General features: G+C 42.3%; 1 protein-coding gene across 6 annotated transcripts in view; it reads right to left on the bottom strand.

The window, feature by feature from the left end:
- Window positions 1-1,572: 1,572 nt before the first annotated feature.
- The window catches only part of CDC42 (cell division cycle 42), a 28,903-nt gene continuing 8,438 nt past the window's right edge, over window positions 1,573-22,037 (bottom strand). For 3 of the 6 annotated variants that reach the window (XM_030017559.1, XM_030017560.2, XM_041124023.1), the window contains exons 2-6: window positions 16,493-16,634; window positions 11,510-11,582; window positions 9,205-9,314; window positions 8,900-9,097; window positions 1,573-2,995 (exon numbers count right to left, since the gene is read on the bottom strand). In XM_030017559.1, coding sequence (XP_029873419.1) covers window positions 2,906-2,995; window positions 8,900-9,097; window positions 9,205-9,314; window positions 11,510-11,582; window positions 16,493-16,597 — 576 coding nt within the window. In that variant the 5' untranslated portion in view covers window positions 16,598-16,634 and the 3' untranslated portion in view covers window positions 1,573-2,905. Of the gene's footprint in view, window positions 2,996-3,651; window positions 7,468-7,801; window positions 7,869-8,899; window positions 9,098-9,204; window positions 9,315-11,509; window positions 11,583-16,492; window positions 16,635-22,037 lie in introns of those variants that run through there. The other 3 variants (XM_041124024.1, XM_041124025.1, XM_030017561.2) reach the window with 3 other exon arrangements.

Raw genomic sequence — 22,037 nt, 5'->3', positions numbered from 1 at the left:
AAGACCTTTGCTTTCAAATGTGCTAGCCAAAAATGGCAGTCCCAGAAGGGGAAGTGGTGTTTCTCACTGGTTTTGCCCATTTTGCATGCCTTCACACAGGGAGACAGTCACCAAGGAGCTCTTATGAGAAGCTCATATAACCTGGTAACACAGAACACATCTCACACACCCAGCTTGAGAGACCTCACTACTGAGCTGCAAAGAAAAAAAAGGCATGGTGTGAAAAAGCCCATGAGCTAAGCTGTTCAAGCTTATTTAATCACGTCCAGCATCTCATCCTCTCTCTGGACAAAGACAGCTATGTACTAGCAGAGTCATGGAGCTATCCGACTTCTGCAAAGCTAATGCAACACAGAGAGGAAGGAAACAGCACTGCTCTTTGAAAAGAATGTTTTTCCATCATCCAGCACCTCCAGGATTCCCTCCAGAGCCAAGCTTAACCTCATGGCACCTATGTAACAACACAGAATTTATTGCTTAGCCAAATGGACCTGCATGAAAGGACTGGTACAGGTCACTGCCATAAAAATGTATGCAGAAGGACCAGAGAGCTATAGGCAACCCCGACATAAAGATGCATTCAAGACAGAAAAAGCTTGACAGGGTAACCCTGCTACCACTTAAAGCAGAAGTCTTAAAGGGTGATCCCTCCACTTCAGAGGCAGTTTCCTGCCTGATTTCATGCAGGCAATCCCTTGGTCACCAGTCTTGCTGCTGGCTTTAGACACGTGAATTAGGTTTAGCTATTAGAAGGTGCAGAAGCCCATTTCAGTCTGCTGTAAGCACACGGAGCAGCCACCAACATTCAACTGTCACCAAACATTACAAGTACCAGCAGTACTTTCAACTGCAACCTACAGACCTACAGCCAAGCCTCCCCACAGAAGAGAGCAATTAAAAACTGAACTGCAAAGTTGAACAGCAGCACTAATCACTATGAAAAGTGAAAAGCACACATTTTACCCTGACCTTTTGGATTACAGCACCCACAAGTCAGAGTCTTAAAATAAAAATGACCTTTAATGAGGCTCTTTGGAATGTGTTTTAATAATTAATACAAGTTATGCATCAACAGTGTAAGACTTCACCATTTCTTTGGAGAATTAACAAAAAGGTGTAATAAATTCTGTGAGCTTTTGGGTGAGAAATAGGTGTGATATCATTTGTCCCTTTAGGGTTTTTGCTATCTGCTCATGAACAAGGAGCAACAGGAAACTTCCATAAAGACTGGATTCTTGACAGAAGGGGTGCAAGAGCCCAGTAACCCCCAAAAGCCAACTTTTAGTATTTGGGAACATGCACAACAACGAGTATTCCTTTCATTAAGAACCACTATGCCCTCTCTTCAGAGTTGGGTACGACAGCAAGAACACTGCATCAAAGATTAGAGCAATCTTGACAGAACCGAGGCCAGCAGCAGACATGAGGGAAGACATGAACTGACAGGATTAAGCATTAAGACCCAAACTAATTTGCAAGGAGGAGAGCGGGGCTCGCAATGGATAAAAGTCATATGTACAAGTCCTTCACACTCAAGAGAAAGGCAAGGGAAATAACTACCCTCAGGCAGGCTTGTGAAGATACTTTGTTTAATACATCTGAAAAGAATGCATATACAAAGAACTTAGACATGAAAAAGCATTGGTTCAACACTAATGAGTCTACAAGAAATTGGAATTTTGGATGATGGAGAAGATTCCCTAAGTCTTAAAAAACTTTGAATTTGCAAGCCAAAATATATTTTTGGTAAAATCCCTAGAACACTGCAGTCAGTCTACGTAAAGACCCTGCACACAATCCTCAGCGGGCTGGAGCCCATCTTACAGGTTCAAGGTTACCTACAGGCGAAATGCAGAAAAAGGGGATTCCCTTAACTGGTCCCTATATGGTGCCACACTAAACACTAGAAACCCCTCCCTGCAGTTCCTTCCTACTGACACAGGTTTATCTTTCCACCCCTCCCTGAAGGATGCCAAGCCATCCAGGAAGAGATGCACCACCAGGGCCAGCTCCAAAACTTGTCTTAACATACACCAGGTCCTTTCAGAATGTCCAAACAGCAGTGTACATGCTGGTCATTGTAAGCATTTTGCTGATAGTTAAGGATTGGCAGAAGATGGATTTGTTAAAAGCCAACTGAATCAGTTGGGCATGCTTAAAAAGGTGTAGTTATTTCTTCATCACGTGACAAAAGCTTATGATGTCAAAGATTAAGGAAGAGACTGGCAAGCTAGTTTCAAGTCTGATGGTGCATCGAGAAAAGGATTCTCCTATTCCTAAGGCTTCATAACTTAGAGGATGGGGTAGAAATTTATGACCTGCACAGTGGAAAGCCAGGGGAAGAGATACAAGGCAACTTCAGAGGAGATGCAGATACATTTTCTACACTCCTCCTTAGAGGAGCACCAGCTTGGGACACTTTACTTTCCTGTATTTATCTTGAGTACTAAAGTCTGCTCACACCCAGGCTGCTGGCTGGCTGCAGAACAGCCCCAGAAGTTCGTGAAACCAGAACCAAGTCTTGCCAGACTGGCATAAAGGGACAAGGCTTCAGTAAAACAGCCTAGAATTAGTCTGTTACAGAAAAAGTCATCACAAGCATGCCTGGATTTTAAACAAAAAAAATTAGAAACAGTAAACAAAATAAAAAACTAGTACTGATCAGTGTTTTCTGATAATACATAATTACTCAAAATTAACTAGTTTAACTGAATTGAGGGGGCACTGGGGAATAAACACTAACATTCTCATCTCACACAGGGATCGTGTGGGGGAGATGGGAGTGCAGGGCATTTGTCATTATTGCAAAAACAAATTTTAAAATTTGTATCTTTAGTTTGATTTAAACATTGCTTTTAGTATGACATCGAACACCAGCTTTGCAGAAGGGGCTGTGGAGGGACGTTCATAGCAGCACACACCTGCGAGTCTTCTTCGGCTCCGGAGGCTCCAGGGCAGCCAATATCGCTTCGTCAAATACATTCTTTAGGCCTTTCTGAAAAGGGGCAAAGAGAGAAAGGGGCAGTCTCATTTTTGAGTTTTTACACAAACAAAACCACAGAAAGCCAAGTGGCAGACAAACCCCTCTAATGACGAATCAAGGTTTGCCATCTACAACTCCCAGAGTCTCCTTTGCTCAGCTAGGCTCTGTCCAAGCTGCACTGCTGTGGTTAGCAGTTCCCTAGCACAGCATCTGATTTTCTGAACAGGAACACGAATCCTTTGAGACCAGACCAGTATACTTCACAAGAAGCAAAACACACATAACCAAGTCATTTCCTTAAGGCAATTTTTATGATTAGTTGGCTATTAACACGTTTCACATGCTAATGACAAAGCAGAAAGTGTGCTGCATTCAAATGGAAGAGCTTGATCTGGAGCACACCGGGTACAGCAGTGCAGACACCCGTGTGTCAGGGGAGAGAAGACACAAGGCAAGCATGCAACGATAGATCAGTCCGGTACACGCTCTGGTCAGGCTTCCGGCCCCAAACACCCGATGGTTAGAAGCAGCCAGGTAGAGCCCAGAAGCTGTGCATGGTATCAGAGAAGTCAAGATGGGAGGAGTATGAAGCAGGTACTGTACGTTGCGTTAAGTGTTAAACTGAAGCCAGGAAGTGCAAATCGGAATAAAGCTTCATCAGTCATTTATACAAACAACTGCAATTTTTAATTTCAAAATTTAAAGACAAGCTACAATTGATGTTTTCTCCTTAAAACAATAAAAATCAGAAGCATAATAGTAAGAAGCAGCTTTACATCTTACAGTAACAGGCTTTAAGGATCTATTATTGAAATGAAGAGGTCTACCATGTTAGTGAAAGCAAGAATTTTAACAGTTCATAAAGCAGTAGCAAGTACATTGATATTTCCTTCCCCCCAAGGACCGACAAATACTCCACTACAGCACAGACAGCCAAAGCAATAGCAACAGAAAAACATCTCACTGCACAAAGGAGAACCAGAAAACCCTTCACATTACAGCGTAACTTGCAGATCACTGTTTCATGTACTTTTGTCATGCAAATACAGTTAACAAGAGTCACAAGTAGAAATTGAAAAAAAACACGCATCCTTTCTTCCAGTTGGATTCAGGAAGATCAAACATCATGTCTTATTCTTTTGATCTTTCTTTAAATAATGATGTAACCAGATCCCTTCCCCCAACAGCCTGAATTATAAAGCTACCCACATCTGGCAACCCAAGCAGCAGAGAGTTAAGCGAGTCCAGTTGGTGTTCCACAGTCACAACGTTCTACTAAAGATCTTAAGTATTGTTTTCAGTCCAAGAGCTAATACAGAGGTTGCTCTAAGATGGCAAGCAGACACAACAGCTTTCAATCAAGGTGGTTTTATTCACTTTTTAACCAGGTTTCTACAGTAGTGGGACAGAGGAAGCAGCAGCAAGAGGGGAAGAAGAAAGTTTAGAATATACAGCACTTCCTTTTGGGCTGAGTTTCCGGAGGCTCGAGGGCAGCTAGGATAGCCTCATCAAACACATTCTTCAGACCTCTCTACAAGACAGAGGGGAGGAGAAAAAACAGCAGCCAGGTTAGAGGATTAGAGAAAAACAAGCAGATACAAAGAGCATTCAGGATAGACCAGGCTGAATTCACAGAGGCAGTAAACAGATTTACTTTGCAAAAAACAAAGTAGATCCCAGGAGGAAATCTCATTTAGGTGACCCAGAAGTCAATGTCAGAGACAGACAGAACATGTGACAGACCAAGTTAGACAAAATGAACACCCAGAAGGGCAGAGGCACAAACACAGCGGCAATTGGCAAGAACAAGGGGGTGGGAGGGGCCGCAGAAAAGGTGATGGTTTCCATTTAACTGCTGAATATACACTGAGGGAGTTTACAGGGGAATAAACACAGGGGAGAGCAGCCTGCCCCACCACAGGGATCCAAAAGGTCAGGTAAACCTTTTTTAGTCACCCACCATGGATAAGCAAGCACCTCAGATGCACGGACTTACTGCTCCCAACTATCCCAGCGGCAGCTAGTCCAGAGCAAAGGCTCCAAACAACTCTGCTTTGTGAATTCAGCCCCTGAATAACTGAAGATCTCCAGATGGCTGGGGAAACATGATCTGGGATCGAAGCAGTACCTCTCTGGTAAGCCATTGTCATCTTCAGACATTGGCTATCAGTCTTTTAAGAAGCGATGCAATACCTTACCAGTGCTGCTATTTTGACATTGAGAGCCAGCATGGAAATGGTGCATTTCAGTTATTCAGTTAGTTACCAAAGCAAGTATAACCACTCAAGTGACAGGAAGACAGAAACGGTGTTAGGATTGGAATAACTGAGATCCAACACCAGACAAGCAGTCACAGAGCTGCAAGGAGTCTGCAGGGATTACGCTGGAGCACGAAGCATGCATTGCATTTGCTATAAGCACAACAGGAACACTGCAGTGTGTTACCACTCCCACGCAACTCTGCCAAGTTACACATGAACACCAGAAGTGAAACCTGGCTCAGTTTATGCTAACTGGACTCGCCTAAATCTACTGTCATGAGTGCAACCTTCATAAATTCCGAAGAACTGCTTTATCCCAGCTAAAGACAAACAGAAAAGCTTAAATTACTTCCTGTAAACAATTGTAGCCTTTGCAAAATTAAGATTTTTTTTTTTTTTTTTAAAATCATTCAAATGTAACTGGTTTCTCCCTCACAGGTTAGACTGGATATATCCCTTTTAGAAGGTCTTTAATCTTGTTTCACTGAAGCACATACATGGGAAATCTCTCAGGCAATTCCATCTGGAAGCATTTAAGTCCATCATGTTACATGCAAGATTATACTTGAAAGAACAGAAGTTAAGGAAATCACCATGTACAATCATTCTGTAAATCCTCCCCAGCAACTTTTTTTTTTTTTTAAATGAGTTACAACCCTGGCTGACAAAAGAGCTAGAGACTTCTGATAAATAATGCCTATGTGAAGTCTGAGTGCTAATTAGATTTTCTTTCTCTGCAAGAATACGGCTGTAGTATAAACTCAATTATGTACTATTATACAGATTAAGAACCCAGGCAGGGCAAGAGTCAAGAAAACATGCTTCCTTAATTCTCCTACTCAGGGACTCCTCTTTTGTTTTCCTGTTGCACAGGAGAAATTAATTTTTTCAATGGAACAGAATCTGGGATTTGTTTTGAAGGACCTAGCAAAAAAATGGGATAAGGGAAGAGGAAAAAAAACAGGACAGGGACAAAATTATTGTAAAAATGGGACTGGGGTTAAAAGCCTGGATGCTACAAGAGTAATCACGTGAAGGGAACCACGTTTGATACCACTGGCACACAGACCTCGATACTCGGGTTAAAGTAACACTGCTCCTGTGCTGCACTGGGGAACAGGTTGAGCTCAAGCTCCCTTTGCACCCTCCAGTCATGGACAGTTTAAGACACTTTAAAAATCTGTGTCAAAACTGTCAACCCAGCATCAGGGGGGAAAAAAAGGAACTGAATTCAAAAGCTCTCCTTTGTGTTAGGTACTAGCATTGAGCTTCAGAAAGTTCACTCAGACACTTAACTTTTACATTTAAGAGAAGCAACAATCATTTTAGTTGTAATCTGTGTCAGTCACCCTTTCCTAATAGCAAAGTGTTACCCACTTTTTACAGTGGTATTGGGTGCTATTTTGTAGAGAAAGGTTGAAAACAGACATTGAAAGTGCCTTTGCCACAATAAGGGATTCCACAACCTGAGGAAAGGCGGGGATAAGAACTGACTCCTCAGTACTGCAGTCACCCAAACACAGGGAGAAGAAGATATTCTGTCTTTACAGAAAAGGCTCAAACTCGGCCTCTTACAACTCACCTAATACTTTCAGAACAGAACATCGACCCTTTCACACAGACAAGCAAATTCTTCCTCCCAGGAAAAAAAAACAAACATGCTCTGGCTCCATGATTTTATGATTACTTGCTACCGTGGTGTCAAAGTAATCTGTAAATTACTTCAGAAGGAAAAAACCACCCTAGACTGCTGAGGTGAGCTGTGTAGACAGAAGCCAAGGTAAAGAGAGATTGAACTACCCAGCTGAGTGTAGCTTCAGTTGAAACCAGCCACTACAACGTTGCCTTGCAGGTAGGAGAACAACCCTCCTAGCTAGGAAAGCCAGCTGACTTCTGTGTTTAGCAAGCTGCCAGCCAGATCACTGCCGGGAAATTCAAACAACTCTTCGCAGATAATCTACATTTCTGTTTGGCAGCTGTTACTGACAGATTGACGAAAAAGGTGTTTTGTAAGGTGAGTCAACAACAAATGAAGAAAGAAGAATAGAGCAGATGCAAACCAACTAGTCTTCCAGGTGAGAAGGCTTCTGAACCCTCCTCCCAGGTTACTCTTGATTCCTAAAACCATCAATGGGTATACAAGCACTAGTGCTCTGGAAGAAATTCAGGCTGAGCTTCCAAGTGCATAAAGCTGTTCTCTGCAACAGATACAGTTTAGTCTATCTGGAAATAAAAAGAATGGATAAACACTGAAATTTTTAATCATATCAGCTCTTACTCTGGTAATTCTAAGTGCTTCCATGCAATTTGAGCAGACTAAACAAGGCAAGTTTAAAGCTACAGAGGAAACAGTCTCAGTGAGCAACAGGACAAAAGGTCCTGGTATATATTTATCCAACTAGCAGGTTCTACAGCCTAGTTAGCAGCAGCATTCAGGATGTGCCAGACACTATCTAAAATGGTATTTTGGGACTGAACAGATCTAGGAGAATTACAGCACAAGCACAAATAACCCTCAGCTTGCATGTGGGCAGTAAGGAAGCACAGCCAAGACCACCTTTTGATTAGGGATTCCCAGGATGAACTGCAGTGAGCCTCACAACACCACCTTCAGTGCCAGTATCCTGCACAATTCCATCAAAAGCCTCTTCTCAGCAAACACTCAGGCAAAGCTTTGTTACAAAAAAAGTTTCAGGATCCCAAATGGAAGAGTCAACATGCAATCTGGGCAAAAGGTGCAAGATAAGCAGAACTTCAGGCTTCATGAAGTTTAGCAATTAAAGCTTTGTGCTCAAGATGCTAGAGACGAATACAGAACAAAACTGAAAAGAGTGAGGTACTTGATACTGTGCACGCCTAGTTCCATGCACATCAGGTAGGGACAAATTCTTTACAGAGTAGCATTAAGGAAATTGTGAGAGAGTTGTAGTCAATTCTGCAAGAGTAGGCACGCAAGATTAAGTTCCCAGGGCATCCAAAGTCAAGGTAACGCACCAGCTAGCCAGCCGATGGCTCCCATCTACCCCACCCTAGCATTCCTACCTTGAAGGGAAAGAATAATAGGTTTCCTGGCCTCAAATCAGCTACTTCAGTTGGCCTTAGACTCGTGTTCACAAGTTAGTTCACACAACATCACCACATTTGTGTCTTAGGAACTACTTCATTTTCAACACAGCTTCCATCTTAAGGCGGAGAGAGAAAACATAGCTCACCACCAACTGCACAGGAAAAGAAAGAAGCTCTGAAGTATGAAGGCTTCTTCTAGTCTTAGAAGTATCAGAACTGACTTTTCTGAGAGGTTTTTTCTTTGCCTGCTCTCTTCAGTAGTGAGCTGCATCCTGTGTCCTAACCCATTTACTGTCCTTAACGCACCTTTAAGTTTTCAATAGCTATTTTCCTCCAACACAAAAGCAAACACAGCAAGCACATCCTCCTCCATCACCTCTCTACACTATGCCTAATCTTCACAGGCTGATTTTCTTTCTACCACTGCCAACTTCTTGTGCCCTAGAACAACGGGACAAAGAGAAAGCTACTGTCTCACCAGCAGAAACAGAGCTCATACCCTTTCACATCCATATTGAGCTGGTTTTCCCCTTAACTGAAAAAAGCATGGAATACAAGCAAGCAAAAATGGTCAAAGACCAATCCTCACCTGCGTAAGTGCAGAGCATTCCACGTATTTGACAGCCTTCAGGTCCCGGGCCAGTTTTTCAGCCGTCTCTGGAGTTATGGGCTTCTGCTTGTTCTTGGCAAGTTTCTCAATTGTTGAGGGATCATCTCTTAGATCAATTTGGGTCCCAACAAGCAGGAAAGGAGTCTTTGGACAGTGGTGAGTAATTTCAGGTACCCACTAAAGACAGAGAAGACACAGTATTTGTTACTAATCACCTAAGATAACTCCTCATGTATTTCTGAAATCAATGCAGCAGCTCCCTTTTCTGGCAGAGTTCAACCAACCTTTTCTTTCACATTTTCAAATGAAGAAGGAGACACCACTGAAAAACAGACCAGAAATACATCTGTCTGTGGATAGCTGAGGGGTCGTAATCTATCATAGTCTTCCTGACCTAGAAGAGGAGAAAATTAATGCAGTATTAGACCCAGACAATGAAATACTGCCCTTTACAGGTGGTTAGAATGCATATCCCAGCACAACAGCATTATTGTGATTAATCCTAACTCTTCAGCAAATACAGATGCCCTGAACCCAAACATTCGAAGTGCATTCAGGCTGCCTAGCAGCATTCCCCTAAAAATGCACTGAAGTCCCAGTGCGAGCTGTGCTTCAGAGGAAGCCAGACTCTTTCCTTTGGGTCCGTAAGAGAGCAGGCAGTCCCTGCAGGGCACCAGTAGCACTGACCCCCCAGCCCAACTGCCTGAGCTCATTCTTAAACCTCCTCATCTCAGTTCAGTAGCACTCTTTTTAGAAAGCAAACCTGGCACTAAAGGAGCTGCTCTACTTGCTGGCAACCAAATCAGAAACACTTGTTCAAAATGTCTCAGATTTCAACTGATGCTCTCTTGCCTATCATACAGGACAAAGACCTCTGAGATCTTGAAGGAGATGACTCAACACCTGGGACATCTCAGTAGAGGAAGATCTACAGTTTGAAGATGGAGGTCTAAACAGCTTGTTACAGCTATCATGCTTGGCTGGACACAGAAGAGCTAAGCACTGACCAAAATATCTTACAGCCATTAACAGACTACTCCAAAAAGCTTTGTCTTCCCAGTACAAATTCAAAACAAAGACTTTTAGGTTGTTTGTTCTGTGGATTTTTTTAATTTGACAGTTAGTAATAGGGGGTTTATCCATTGTTAAGTTCTGTAACTTGTGCTAGCTACCAGTTAGCAAAAAACACATGACCTTTAAAGAACAAAAGCCTCCCACTTCAGAAGCCCAGCTACAAAAGGAAAGCCTTTATATTCACAAGTATGTAGAGTTACCTACATGCACTAAAGTCACTTGGTAAGTTTTCAGAATTACCAGATGGGTTACTACACTCATGCTGATGAACAGTATATGGATATGCCTATCTACACACACACCAGTTTCCAGAGGCCTGAACCCAGAGGACCTCAGCAGGAAAACAGGCAGAGAAGGACCTAACACAGCTTGTATCCATGCAGAATGGATACAAAAAAGAAGCCAGAATGCTATAGTTGAGACCCATGTAAGTAGTGGTCCCTACAGCAGCCTACACAATGTGTGTCAGGAAGGAGACACTTCTCTACTTAACTCCTTATTCCAAGAACTAGGGAGTGTGCAATAACTAACACACAAATCACATTTGGGAGGAGAATGTGAAGAGCTAATTGAAGCTACAGTGTTTAATTGAAAGCCCAAGATTTTTTCATTAATCAAATACGACACTAATGATGCATCTGTAAGAATACAGCTGGAAACAGTCAGATTAAAGTTCTATCAAGACTATTTTAGGTAACAGCTTATCAACTAAACTCTCTGGAAGGACTTTCTTGAAGCAGAGTTTACAATGCCAGATGCTGCCATACCACTTTGGTATTATTACAGGTTGGGGACTGGGTAACTAGCAGTTGAACCAGTTCCTACCCTTTCTTGCTAAACTTTTACACGCGCAAAGCAATGTGTTTAGCTGTTTAATCGTTATACATTCCTCCAGCCAAACTGAGATACAGTCTAATAACCATAAACAAAGCAGCCTGCAGATTTATCTTTAATTTAAAAAAAGCACACAGCAAGAAGGCTTATAAAACTCCACATAACATTCTGATTTCATCCATGTTAGGAATGCAGAGACATGCCACATGCACATCTAAGACGTTCTAATGTTAGTCATTCTGTCTTAACATTTCATCAAAAAATAGGCTATTTACTATACCAAAACCACAAACAATCCACATATTTTATTCAACACAATTTTCTCCTTTAATTTTGTTTAAAAACATAGAACCCCCTTATCTTTCAGGTATCACCTAGATTAGAGGTGAAAGCTTGAAAGTTGTCATCTGGTGTCACAAAATAAAACAGCTCTAAAACAAGTATAAGATGTTCTTGTTTTGTTTTTTTGTTGTTTGGTTTTGTGTGTTGTTTGGGATTTTTTTTAATAAACTCAATTTTGCAACTCTCCAAAGGTCAGGAATGAAAAATCAGGAAAGATTTTTTTTTTTTTTTTTTTTTTTTTAATGAAAGGGGAAAAGAACCAACTGTATGTCTTCATGTTCAACACCACCTCAACTACATCTTGGGCAGTTACAATGACACAAGCATTTGATTTCTCACCTGCAGTATCAAAGAGGCCTAGGGTGTAAGGCTCTCCTCCAATCATCACTGTTACAGCATAGTTATCGAAAACCTGATAAGAAAAGAGAAACACATTTAAGAGAATGCGAATAAGCCATCTTTCAAACCATCATCCTACTCACCTTGCCAGACCACCTCCAATTTGTAGAGGAGTCACCTGCACAGGACAACAGAAGCCATTAGGCTTACAATGGTAGTACCGTTAAGGCTGTTAATAGGACAATTCAATATGGAATAGAGATGCAAGAGCTATTTCCACGATGTATATAAAGCAAAGGCACACTAGGTATACCACTGCATATAACAGGGTAAAAGCCACTGAACAGAACACCTGGAACAGCTCTTGCCTGTAATTGCAGAGGTTTCCCACATTGCCACAGAGATTTCAACCTTCACACTTGGTCTGACACAGTAAACACGTCCCCACGAAGACAGACCTGATAAACTTCAGCCCTGCCCTTCAGGGCACAGAGCTATGGGGCTTCTTCTCACAGGACCCAAGTCCTCTGAAGTTCATCTTTCTGAACATCTGGGAATTCAATACAGAGTCCATCTTTTCAACAGGAATTTATCCTCCATCTCTGGAGGAAGCAATATAGTTGGTCAAAATCAGTCTGTGTCAAATTCACTCTCAACGTAAATGGAGAATCCAGCTCCAGAAGACCAAATTATATTTATTGTCTCTGTACAGCAGCTGGCACAATAGTCCTGTCCTCCAGGGCAGAGCTGCTACACAGATCAAAAGCTAACACCACCAAAAATGTTTCACCCAGCAACCTATTTACAACACTACTGAGCACGAGGACCTACCCAAAGCCTTCTCCTTCACCACCCCCACACACAGCATTAAGGAGTATACTGTCTGAGGTCAGTTTCCTAAATTTCAATAACCATTTTATCTTCAGAACCACAATAGAGAGTGTTTCAGAAAGTACCTTTCACAAAAAATCCTTCCCACTCAAAAAAAAAAAAAAAAAAAAAACCAAACTGTCCCTGCATGTGCTGCAAGGTTATCAGAGACAGTTGAGATCTCTGAACAACGATAGGGAAGCTCTGCTTCAACACAAAACTGAAGTCTGAGCAGCCCCCACAGATGAAGTAAACCACAACATTAAAGAGGCCAGCAGTCATCTCAAAAGCTTTTCATGGAAGTGAGGGAGGGAAGGACATGGAGAAATAAGCAGTCACATGCATCTATTAACAGGGCTTTACTAAGAGCTTAGGTTCTTGAAAAAAATCCCACTAAAAATTGAGATAAGACCAGTGACACAGCACTTCAAAGCTGAACTTGAAGAGTTCAGATCTGTCTCCACCTGACTGTCCTGGTTAAAGCAATACCTAACACCACACTGATTTTTTCAGCTTTTCACAACTTACAGCAACTGAGAAAGCAGCTCAGGCCACAGCATGCTGCATATCCCCAGGAAGATCAGCTAGAAGCAGAAGTCCACCTCTCATACTATTTTAGATTAGCAGTCAGGATTCTAAAGTACTGCAAGAGTTTTCACCACTCATCTCCATTACCTGCAGCCCAATCCTTTACACGCTGCACTGAGTTTGCCTTACTGAACACCCCAGAAAGTGTCCAGCTACAAAAGTAAGACCTTTGGGCTGGGGGAAGGTGGAAGGCATTTCACAGAGCCTATTCAATATGCCACAGCTACTACTTCAGGACTCCAAAGGACAAGTCAGGATGAGAACTCATCTATTGCTCGGTACAGAACAAGAAACTGGTATGCTCCATGCTGAAGGTCAGAGCATTTGCTCTTTCAGATGTCAGAAGATGATCAGCAGCTTAATCCCCCAAAGATATCCCCTCATTTTTGTCCAGTGGACAGGAAGTCGATAATACTACTTGTCACTGCCCTTTGGGGGGATTAGCATGCACTCTCCCTCATCATGGGTTTTTTTGTTTTGGGCTGTTGTTTTTTGTTTGGTTTTGGTTAGGTTTTTTTTTAAGCTCCCTATCTGCAAAATGCAATTTTTTTTTTTTATTATTTTTTTTTTAAAGGTACAGCTACTATTGAACAGGTCTGGGGTTCAGCCCTAAGGAGGCCAGGGTTACAAGGCTAGCCTTCAGACAAACCTGACAACTACAGTCTCATAGTGCACTCTACAATCTTATCCTCAATTGTGCCAAACAGGCTAAAAACCAGAGCAACAACTAGCCCAACAAGAACTTTCAATTCCTGTCAGTGCCAGATAGCCCATTAGAGCAGGTGGCATGAGTTTTCCTGTTACAGGACTCACACCCGATCTGCTGCTACCCGAGCATTCCCAGTGCCTTTCCACAGACATGTCCCTTGCTTTTTTTGAGAATAGCAATGACATCAAAAACATGCAGGTGACAAGCCATGTGCAGTACCAGTATGAAACCCATCTCCCACTGGGAAATATCCTCAAAAAAGAGAAAGGGCTGCAAAACACAGGGCCAAGTGAAACTAATCTAATCTATCAGTCTGAACTGCTGCATTTTGGCCACACTGCTGCACAAGTACAGCTACGCAGGGCAACAGCACAGGCAGTTTACACCAGCCACTCCAGTGCCTGCACAGGCAGAGCAGCTCAGTTTGAAGCCAGACTGTTACTGATTTGCTAAAGCATCCCTACCTCCTACTAACTCTCTATATGCTCAGTACCACTGGACACCCTCAAGGAAGAAGTGTGCCACCTTCCTCTCAAAAGACACTTTGCAGTAGCTGCTGCAGCTGGATTCCCAGTGTTGGTCAGTACACTGGCCTTGAGCTACCACCAGTATTTACCAGGTTCTCAAAATCAGAACTTTACCTCCAGGTTCTCCTCCTGCTTAAACATTTTTGTTAAGCAGCAAGTCCTACCCACTTTACTCTAGAGTCCTTATTCAGCCACAAACGTTCTGGAGACATTAAGGTTTGCAAACTCTCAGACAGCTTGCTTTTATTTGAGGAACAATGCCATCTGTTATATTTCTTTGCCCATTTATTACTAGAAGTATTAGCTGGAATAGCAGAGGTTACTTACCAGTTTCCAGAGTCTGAAATATGCCTCTAAGTCATATACAGAATTAGGCATAGGCCTGTGATATCCCCAGAACAGCAAGTTCCTCAAATCATGAAGTTCAGGGGTAAATACTATTCCAGAAACATGGGACAGTTTTAAAAGACACTATAAACAAGCCTTAGGACACCTTGAACACACTTTACTGGCAAGTAACTTACTTTCTTTGAATAGCCTTTTCCACATTGCTTGTTAGCAGGGATTTATAGACAGTACTACCATCTGCAGGACAGCACACAAACTTGCAAGCTTTCAAAATACACATTTTAAGATTATAATGGTTTTTGACATAATTAAGGGTCATTTCACTAAGGATAAGTATAGAAACACTCACTGCCTGAACTCACTGACCACTTTCATTTTGTCTTGACCATAAAGAATAGCTTAAATAGGGCAAGCAGGGCTTCCACAGGTTCAGCACAGGATGTGGTTGTCCCAGAAGCATCACAGCAGGATACTTGACACCACTCTCAAAAACTTGAGAATGGCAAAACGCAGTTTCAAATGCAACTTCTTCCCTACCAGTCCATAGTGAGAGGATCTCCATGAGATGAACTTAGGTCTCTGGGCCTACAGCACAACCCTCAGGTTCCTAGCAGTGGCCACTGCATCCAACCTGAATACTCTCAGGTTTGGGAGTCCTTTCATTTTTAGTTCCAGATCTACAACACAAACATTTTCGTTCTGTTAAAGTCTGTCCTATTCTTACCAAACCTCAAATTTGGCAAGTTGAAGATCTTTGGATAGTGTACAAAGCCAATACCTCAAAGAGGCAATGAAGTTCACTGCAACTTCTTTCCCATAAAGAGAGGATATTTTTATAAAGAAGTAGCTATTCTGAAAGAGCTATCAGGCAGAGCTACCTGGCATCTCAGAGGAGCTATCTACTCTTTTAATTGCTTTATAGTAACAGAAAAGATCATTCACCCTTTCACTGACAGGCATTCAACCTCTTTGCGATGCATTTCCAGATCCAAATTTGTTTTAGGTACCTAGGTAAACTCTTCAATTTGTATATGGGTAGAAGATGACCTTTTCAGGTCCGTAACAGAGAAAATGAGTAAAAAGAGCATCCAGATGTCAAAGTCTCTTGCAGCAACCTCACTAAAAAACTGACCCACCTCAGTGTCAGTACGCTGGTCTTGCATATGCAATATTAATAAGAAAAGCACTTTCTTATTAGAAAGATAATGTACATGCCTCACAGGCAGTCAGCAAACTGCTCCCAGCTTGATCTTTAGATAAGTCAACAGATTCAGTATCTCAGAAAACTGAGCCTGTAAAACTCAAAAAGGTTACTTAGAAATAGTCAAGGACTATACACAAAGTTTGCAAATGTTTGTAAGTACCAATGAATGAGACTGCACAGTCTAAATCCAAGCATATTTCTCATGCTTAGCTGAAGTTAACTAGCCACACTCCATAGTTCATTGCACGACCTCTGGATCTTTTGGAGTTGCAAAGCAAAAATGAACATCAGAAAATGTTACATGTAGTCGCTGACTATTCTAGCAACATAAAATACTTCTTTCCCTAAAAATGAAGATTTAGCAAGAACTGAGAGACCAAGCTGGAGAGGTGTTCCTGCTGCTTGCTATCCACTTAGCAGTCCTAACAAGCACAAATAATCTTGTTCACAGAATCCAACTGGTGGCCATCGACAAACAGCAGAGCAGTCAAGCAGCAAGAACTGACCAGATACAGGAAAGGCATCCCAGCACTACCACGTAATACAAAATATAGGTAGCAGCAGTGTATCAGACTGATCATTACTTTTCCATGACGTATTGGTTAGTCTCCAACAGGAAAGCAGGCTGTAAGAACAAGTATTAAGGCGTGCACACCATAAAGGTTAGTTGGGAAGGAAACTCATGCTGCTCTACCCCATCATGCCCAAAGAACAACCGGAGCCATTCTCACACTTACCGTTGGTACATATTCCGATGGGAATTTATTTGTTGTATAAGAAATTAAGAGACAGGTTTTACCAACAGCACCATCACCCACAACTACACACTTGATCGTCTGCATAGCTGAAGTCTACTAGAATATCAACTCCAGTGAGCACCTAGAAGAAAAAAAAAAAAAAAAAGATGCATATATTTAGATGTTTCTCATACTCACCAGATAGCAGTACATGTCAATGATGAGCTTCGACTGGAGCCCAAACCACTAACAGCACATTTGGGATCTGAAAACAAGACTCCTAAATGAGTTGGTAGATCCATTCCCTCCATCACACACACAATAGGAAGCCGCTCATTTTCATAAATGCAAATACCTCCTCCCTATGGCTAGACCCCTCCCACTGCATACAACTGTCAAACACCACCTAAGACTATGTTTGGCACAGTCACTTTTCTACACTGGGAAGAAGGACTAGGTAAATTCAGTCACTCCAATATACAGAGGGATTTTTGCCTAGTTACCTAGAGGTGGGCAAAAAAAGTCTTTAGGCTTTACCAGACTCTCTTTTTAACGCATAGAAACATCCAGCCTTAAATGCACTGAAAGCTGAAAGTGTAAGCTTGGGTCTTGATAGCTAAGTAACACACATGGCTCCCAAGAGATCTTCCCTCTGGAAAGCACATCAGTAAAGAAAGCGCAGCAGGAAACACAGCAGTATGAGCTTTGAAACTAGTTTATGGGATAAAAATAAGCAGGTACAGACAGAAGTAAGCATGATTAATTCCACCTCCCCTCACCTTTTTAAGGCCTAAGTACAGTTCCACAATCTTCTGGCTAAAGTTGCTACTTAACATGTACCTTTATCCCCACTTTGAAGTGGCTAACAGCACTGAGAAGCTCAGCAGGGCGTCCAGTTCCCAAGGAATCATATTACTCTCCAGACATTACAAAATCATGATGCACCCAGCTACATCAACACTGTCCCAGCAGACTTTAGCACATGAACTAAATCAGTATTTGTCACCAATACCCCCTCCAAACATCAGTTAGCAGCTTCCAGTGCCAGACACAGCTGCCCTTCATTAATATATTACTTTAATTAGAAAACTAACAGGCCTCTGACCATTCATTCACATACAGGTGTGAAATCCTGACCCCAGCAAGCCTAGTGGCAAAGCTCCCACTGACTTTAAACATTTCCATATTATTGGAAATACTTTTATTTACAGCAACAAAGACTTGCAAACTGAGTTACCCCCTGCCAGCACGTGGGGGGAGAGGACAAGAAGAGACATCAACTGCAGCAAATTTACCCTCAGAATGGTGGCAAAGCTTTAGCCTAGCACGGATGTTGCCATGGCTCTCAGGTCTGGGTAACAGCATTAAAAAATTGAATCAATCCCTAGTGAACTATGCATTTGGGCACTTCCTGGGGATTTCAATTCTCAGAGTGATCTGGAAGAAGTTTTTGAGCGCTCTGGTCACAGCTAGCAAAGTGATTTGATACTGCACATCACATTGTCACACTTGCAAGGAAAGATAATTGCTAGCAACTCAAAACAAACCTTATACCACTAGCTTTTCTTCAGATGCTGCAAGGATGCTCAAACATTTAGACAAAGCCAGCTACCTTCCTAATAAACACCCTCAAAAGTTCGTAAAGACAGTACTTGTAGGGGAATACTAATCACCACCATTCCCACAAGCCACAGAGAGATCCACAAGCAGTCGATTTTAGGAAATGGCAGCAAAGACTTTCTCAGAGCAGGACATCAGCCAGCTCACAACACTGCTATATCTTCATCTATACATCTTCTTTCAACACACACAATCAAAGATTTGTGTAGGCATCAGGCATTATCACCAGTCCTCTACATGGTGCCGTATTTCTCTATCAAAACGGTAGAATCTGTTGATCTATGCTACAGTAGCAGACCTCAGTCTCACATAGAACAATCAGCAGTATGCACAGCCAAGCCCTAGCAACAGGCCCTTCATTAATACTACAAAAAGCTCTCAAATTTGGCCCTGAAGCAAACACACATTTACTCAGAAGGACAAAGTAATTGTTTCCATTTCAAAAGACATCTTCTGTGTTCAGGTCAGCTCAACCGTTTATATCTAAGTAATATTAGTCAATATTGCCTCAAGTGCTAAGGTGCTCACATAGTTCTGCCTTGCCACGCTGGTGGCACTGATCACAGAGAAGTCACACTTTAGAACAAAAAAAAGTCACCAGAAAGAAAGCAGGCAATGGAACAGAGCAGCTCAGTCCCAAATTAAGGCAGGCTTCATGCACAAAACAAAGGTGGAAAGGGATAAGTCACTTAAGTAGATTTTAAAAGGAAAACACATCAAAACAGGTACCAGGCCTAGCCAACCAACTCAAGCGCCCTGCAACTAAAACCAGCCTAAATTACCAGCATACCTCACTAGCTTGCCAGCCTTATCCATGCAATAAGGCACCATCATCTGCCTTTTGTCTGGGGATTTGCCCAAACACAACCATTCAACTGTGTCACTGCACAGCACAGGTAGCAGCCTTTGTGAATTTCTTTCAGAGTTAATAAATGAAGTACAAACCAACTCTCCACACTGGGTTTCCCAGCCACTTCTTGTATGCTTTTTCAGTTGCAACTGGAATTCATTACACTGCCCACCCAGACTCAGGAAATCCCTGCTCCAGCTGACCTTGCTCACCCCAAGTGCTGTCACAAGAGGACCAGCACATCCACCTCCAAGTTAAGAGCATTGTGCAGTCGCCCCTTTAGAGAAACCCAATCTCACTCGCCACCCTGCCCTCCCCCAGCAGACACCTCCTCCTCCATTCTGTATTCTTCTCCTCCCTTCCTGCTCTACCTCCTCTACCTCTTGCCCCAATTATTTGTATTTCCTTGTTTACCCATAATTTGCAGGTTACACATCTGCTTCAAGACAGCCTTTCCAGAACCCAGAAAGCACACTAGAGGAAAAATCCCGACTCTGAAGCACTTCCTATGCTCACTGCAGCATACCAATCCATAATTCACTATAAATCTTAAAATTCTGTATATGCACTTGCACAAGAAAAGCTCACATATGCCTTTGTAAAAAAGAAAAAAAAAAAAAAAGGATGCCTTTAGTGTTACTCTTCAAAACTCATTACTCTAGAGAGCACCAAGCAAGCAACAAAATGAAACCACACTATCAGAAAGCACATCAGATCACGAGTGCACTGTAAACCTTCACTTCTTTCCTGTCCGTAGACACAGCCAAGTCCCCACACTGGCCCTGGAAGAGAAGCTGCGGTACTCTGGTAAAGGCTCAGGTCAAAGACTCCAGCTAAGACAAAGCACAAGCTGTACACACATGCCTTGCACGCAGATTGCATTATTCCTGCAACAGACAACTCTGACTCTTGCAGTGAATGATCAACTTTACATAATTACTCTTGTAGAGAACACCAGCCGTTCAAATTAAGAGTATTTCCTATAAAAGTACTGCTTACTCTCACACTTACTTCACTCCCAAAGTAAAGGGTTAGCACGGTCCACATCACCGATGGAAACATGCACCACCCTACACTGGGTGTCAGTCTGAGGCAAAGGCCCTGAACTCAAACCATGCACCACCTTTTCCTACCAGCTGACCCGATCCTTCAGGCTTTCTGGCAGTGGGAATAAAACAGAGTGCAAATAACCCAAAGCCTCACTGTGGAGCATAAAGCAGAAAGTGACCTGCACAACAGGGGACCTGGAAAAGCCTGAGGGCATTTGTTTTGGGTTTTTTTTTTTCCTTTCTAAAGGAAGAAATTAACAAAATTTACCATGAAAAACACTGAACTAGCCCACTAGAAGTTCTCTATGTACCAAGTGACTACCACTTCTCTCACACAGTCGTTTAATTGCCCCTCCCCCCACACTTTATACACTTCAGGATTAATTACATCTTTAAAGGACCAAAATGCATTCGAGCACATCTTTAGGTAAAGGGATCCCCTCACCTTTTTTTTTTTTTTAATGGATATATAACTTTATCTTTAAATACTGAAATAAAATGGCCTAAGTTTTAAACAGATTTATAGTCTTAAGCATAGGCCTCCAAGGTCTTACCAGTGGGAAAGTGGAGTTGTTGAATAAGTTATTTTATTTGGATTAGTAGGCTTTCTAGATTAGCTGGATGAGCTACTTCATATTTTCCGCTTCTTAGAAGTCCACAGAACAAAGCTGAAAACAAGCTCATTTTTAGGGAGCTTAGATGCACTCTCCTGGGACCTGCTCTTCCATAGGAATAGCTTTAAAGACACATACATCATTGACTTGCAGTTTAAAAGTAATTTAATCCAATATGAGATACAACTACAGAATAACTCATCCCCAGAGTGCAATGCCAAGGGAGGTAGAAACAAAGAAGTTAGAAGAGGTTTGGGGTTGTCCCCCCTCCAAAGCAGCCTAATAAAAGGAAGTCTAACATATACAACACCCAGCAGGACTAGAAAACACTCCAAGTAGTTTTAAATATCTGAGGGAATTGAAACAGACTAGAAAGAGCTGAAGTCATCCCAGTTTGAGTGCAGTGAGTGGATTTTGAGCCATGTAATCATGAGCCATCTGGCCAAGCCCGGAGAGGAGAGCTGATAAAGACTGGGAATGTTAACACAAGTCAATATGACTTAGCTCTGTTCAACAAGATCTAAAGACTTCTTAAAAAAAACCCCAGCACATACACTGAATTTATTTAATTTCTCAAACTTCTCTGTATTGTAATCAAAAACTTCAGTGCTTCAATAAAGTATATGTTAAGTGATCATACTTCTCTGGATTTTAACCTGTTCAGCACATGATCACACCAGCAGGATTTCACAGAATCATAGAATTATTTAGGTTGGAAAAGACCTTCAAGATCATCCAGTCCAACCATCAACCATGCCCACTAAACCATGTTCTGAAGTGCCCTGTCTACACACTTTTTGAATACCTCCAGGGATGGTGACTCAACCACTTCCCTGGGCAGCCTGTTCCAATGCCTGACAACCCTTTCAGTAAAGAAATTTTGCCTAATATCCAACCTAAACCTCCCCTGGTGCAACTTGAGGCCATTTCCTCTTGTCCTATCTCCAGCCACCTCACAGAAGAGACCAGCACCCACCTCACTACAACCTCCTTTCAGGTAGTTGTGGAGAGTGATAAGGTCTCCCCTCAGCCTCCTTTTTCTCCAGACTAAACAACCCCAGTTCCTTCAGCCACTCCTCATAAGACTTGTGCTCCAGGCCCCTCACCAACTTGGTTGCCCTTCTCTGGACACGCTCCAGCAACTCAATGTCTTTCCTGTAGTGAGGGTCCCAAAACTGAACACAGTACTCAAGGTGTGGCCTCACCAGTGCAGAGTACAGGGGAACAATCTCTTCCCTAGTCCTGCTGGCCACAGTATTTCTGATACAAGACAGGATGCTGTTGGCCTTCTTGGCCACCTGGGCACACTGCTGGCTCATATTCAGCCGGCTGTCAACCAGCACCCCCAGGTCTTTTTCTGCCAGGCAGCTTTCCAGCCACTCTTCCCCAAGTCTGTAGCATTGCATGGGGTT

The sequence above is a fragment of the Aquila chrysaetos genome, chromosome 6 (genome assembly GCF_900496995.4).
Source record: "Aquila chrysaetos chrysaetos chromosome 6, bAquChr1.4, whole genome shotgun sequence".
NCBI classification, from domain to species: domain Eukaryota; kingdom Metazoa; phylum Chordata; class Aves; order Accipitriformes; family Accipitridae; genus Aquila; species Aquila chrysaetos.
Note: the sequence above shows the minus strand (reverse complement) of the source record. Positions and strands in the feature narration are given on the sequence as shown.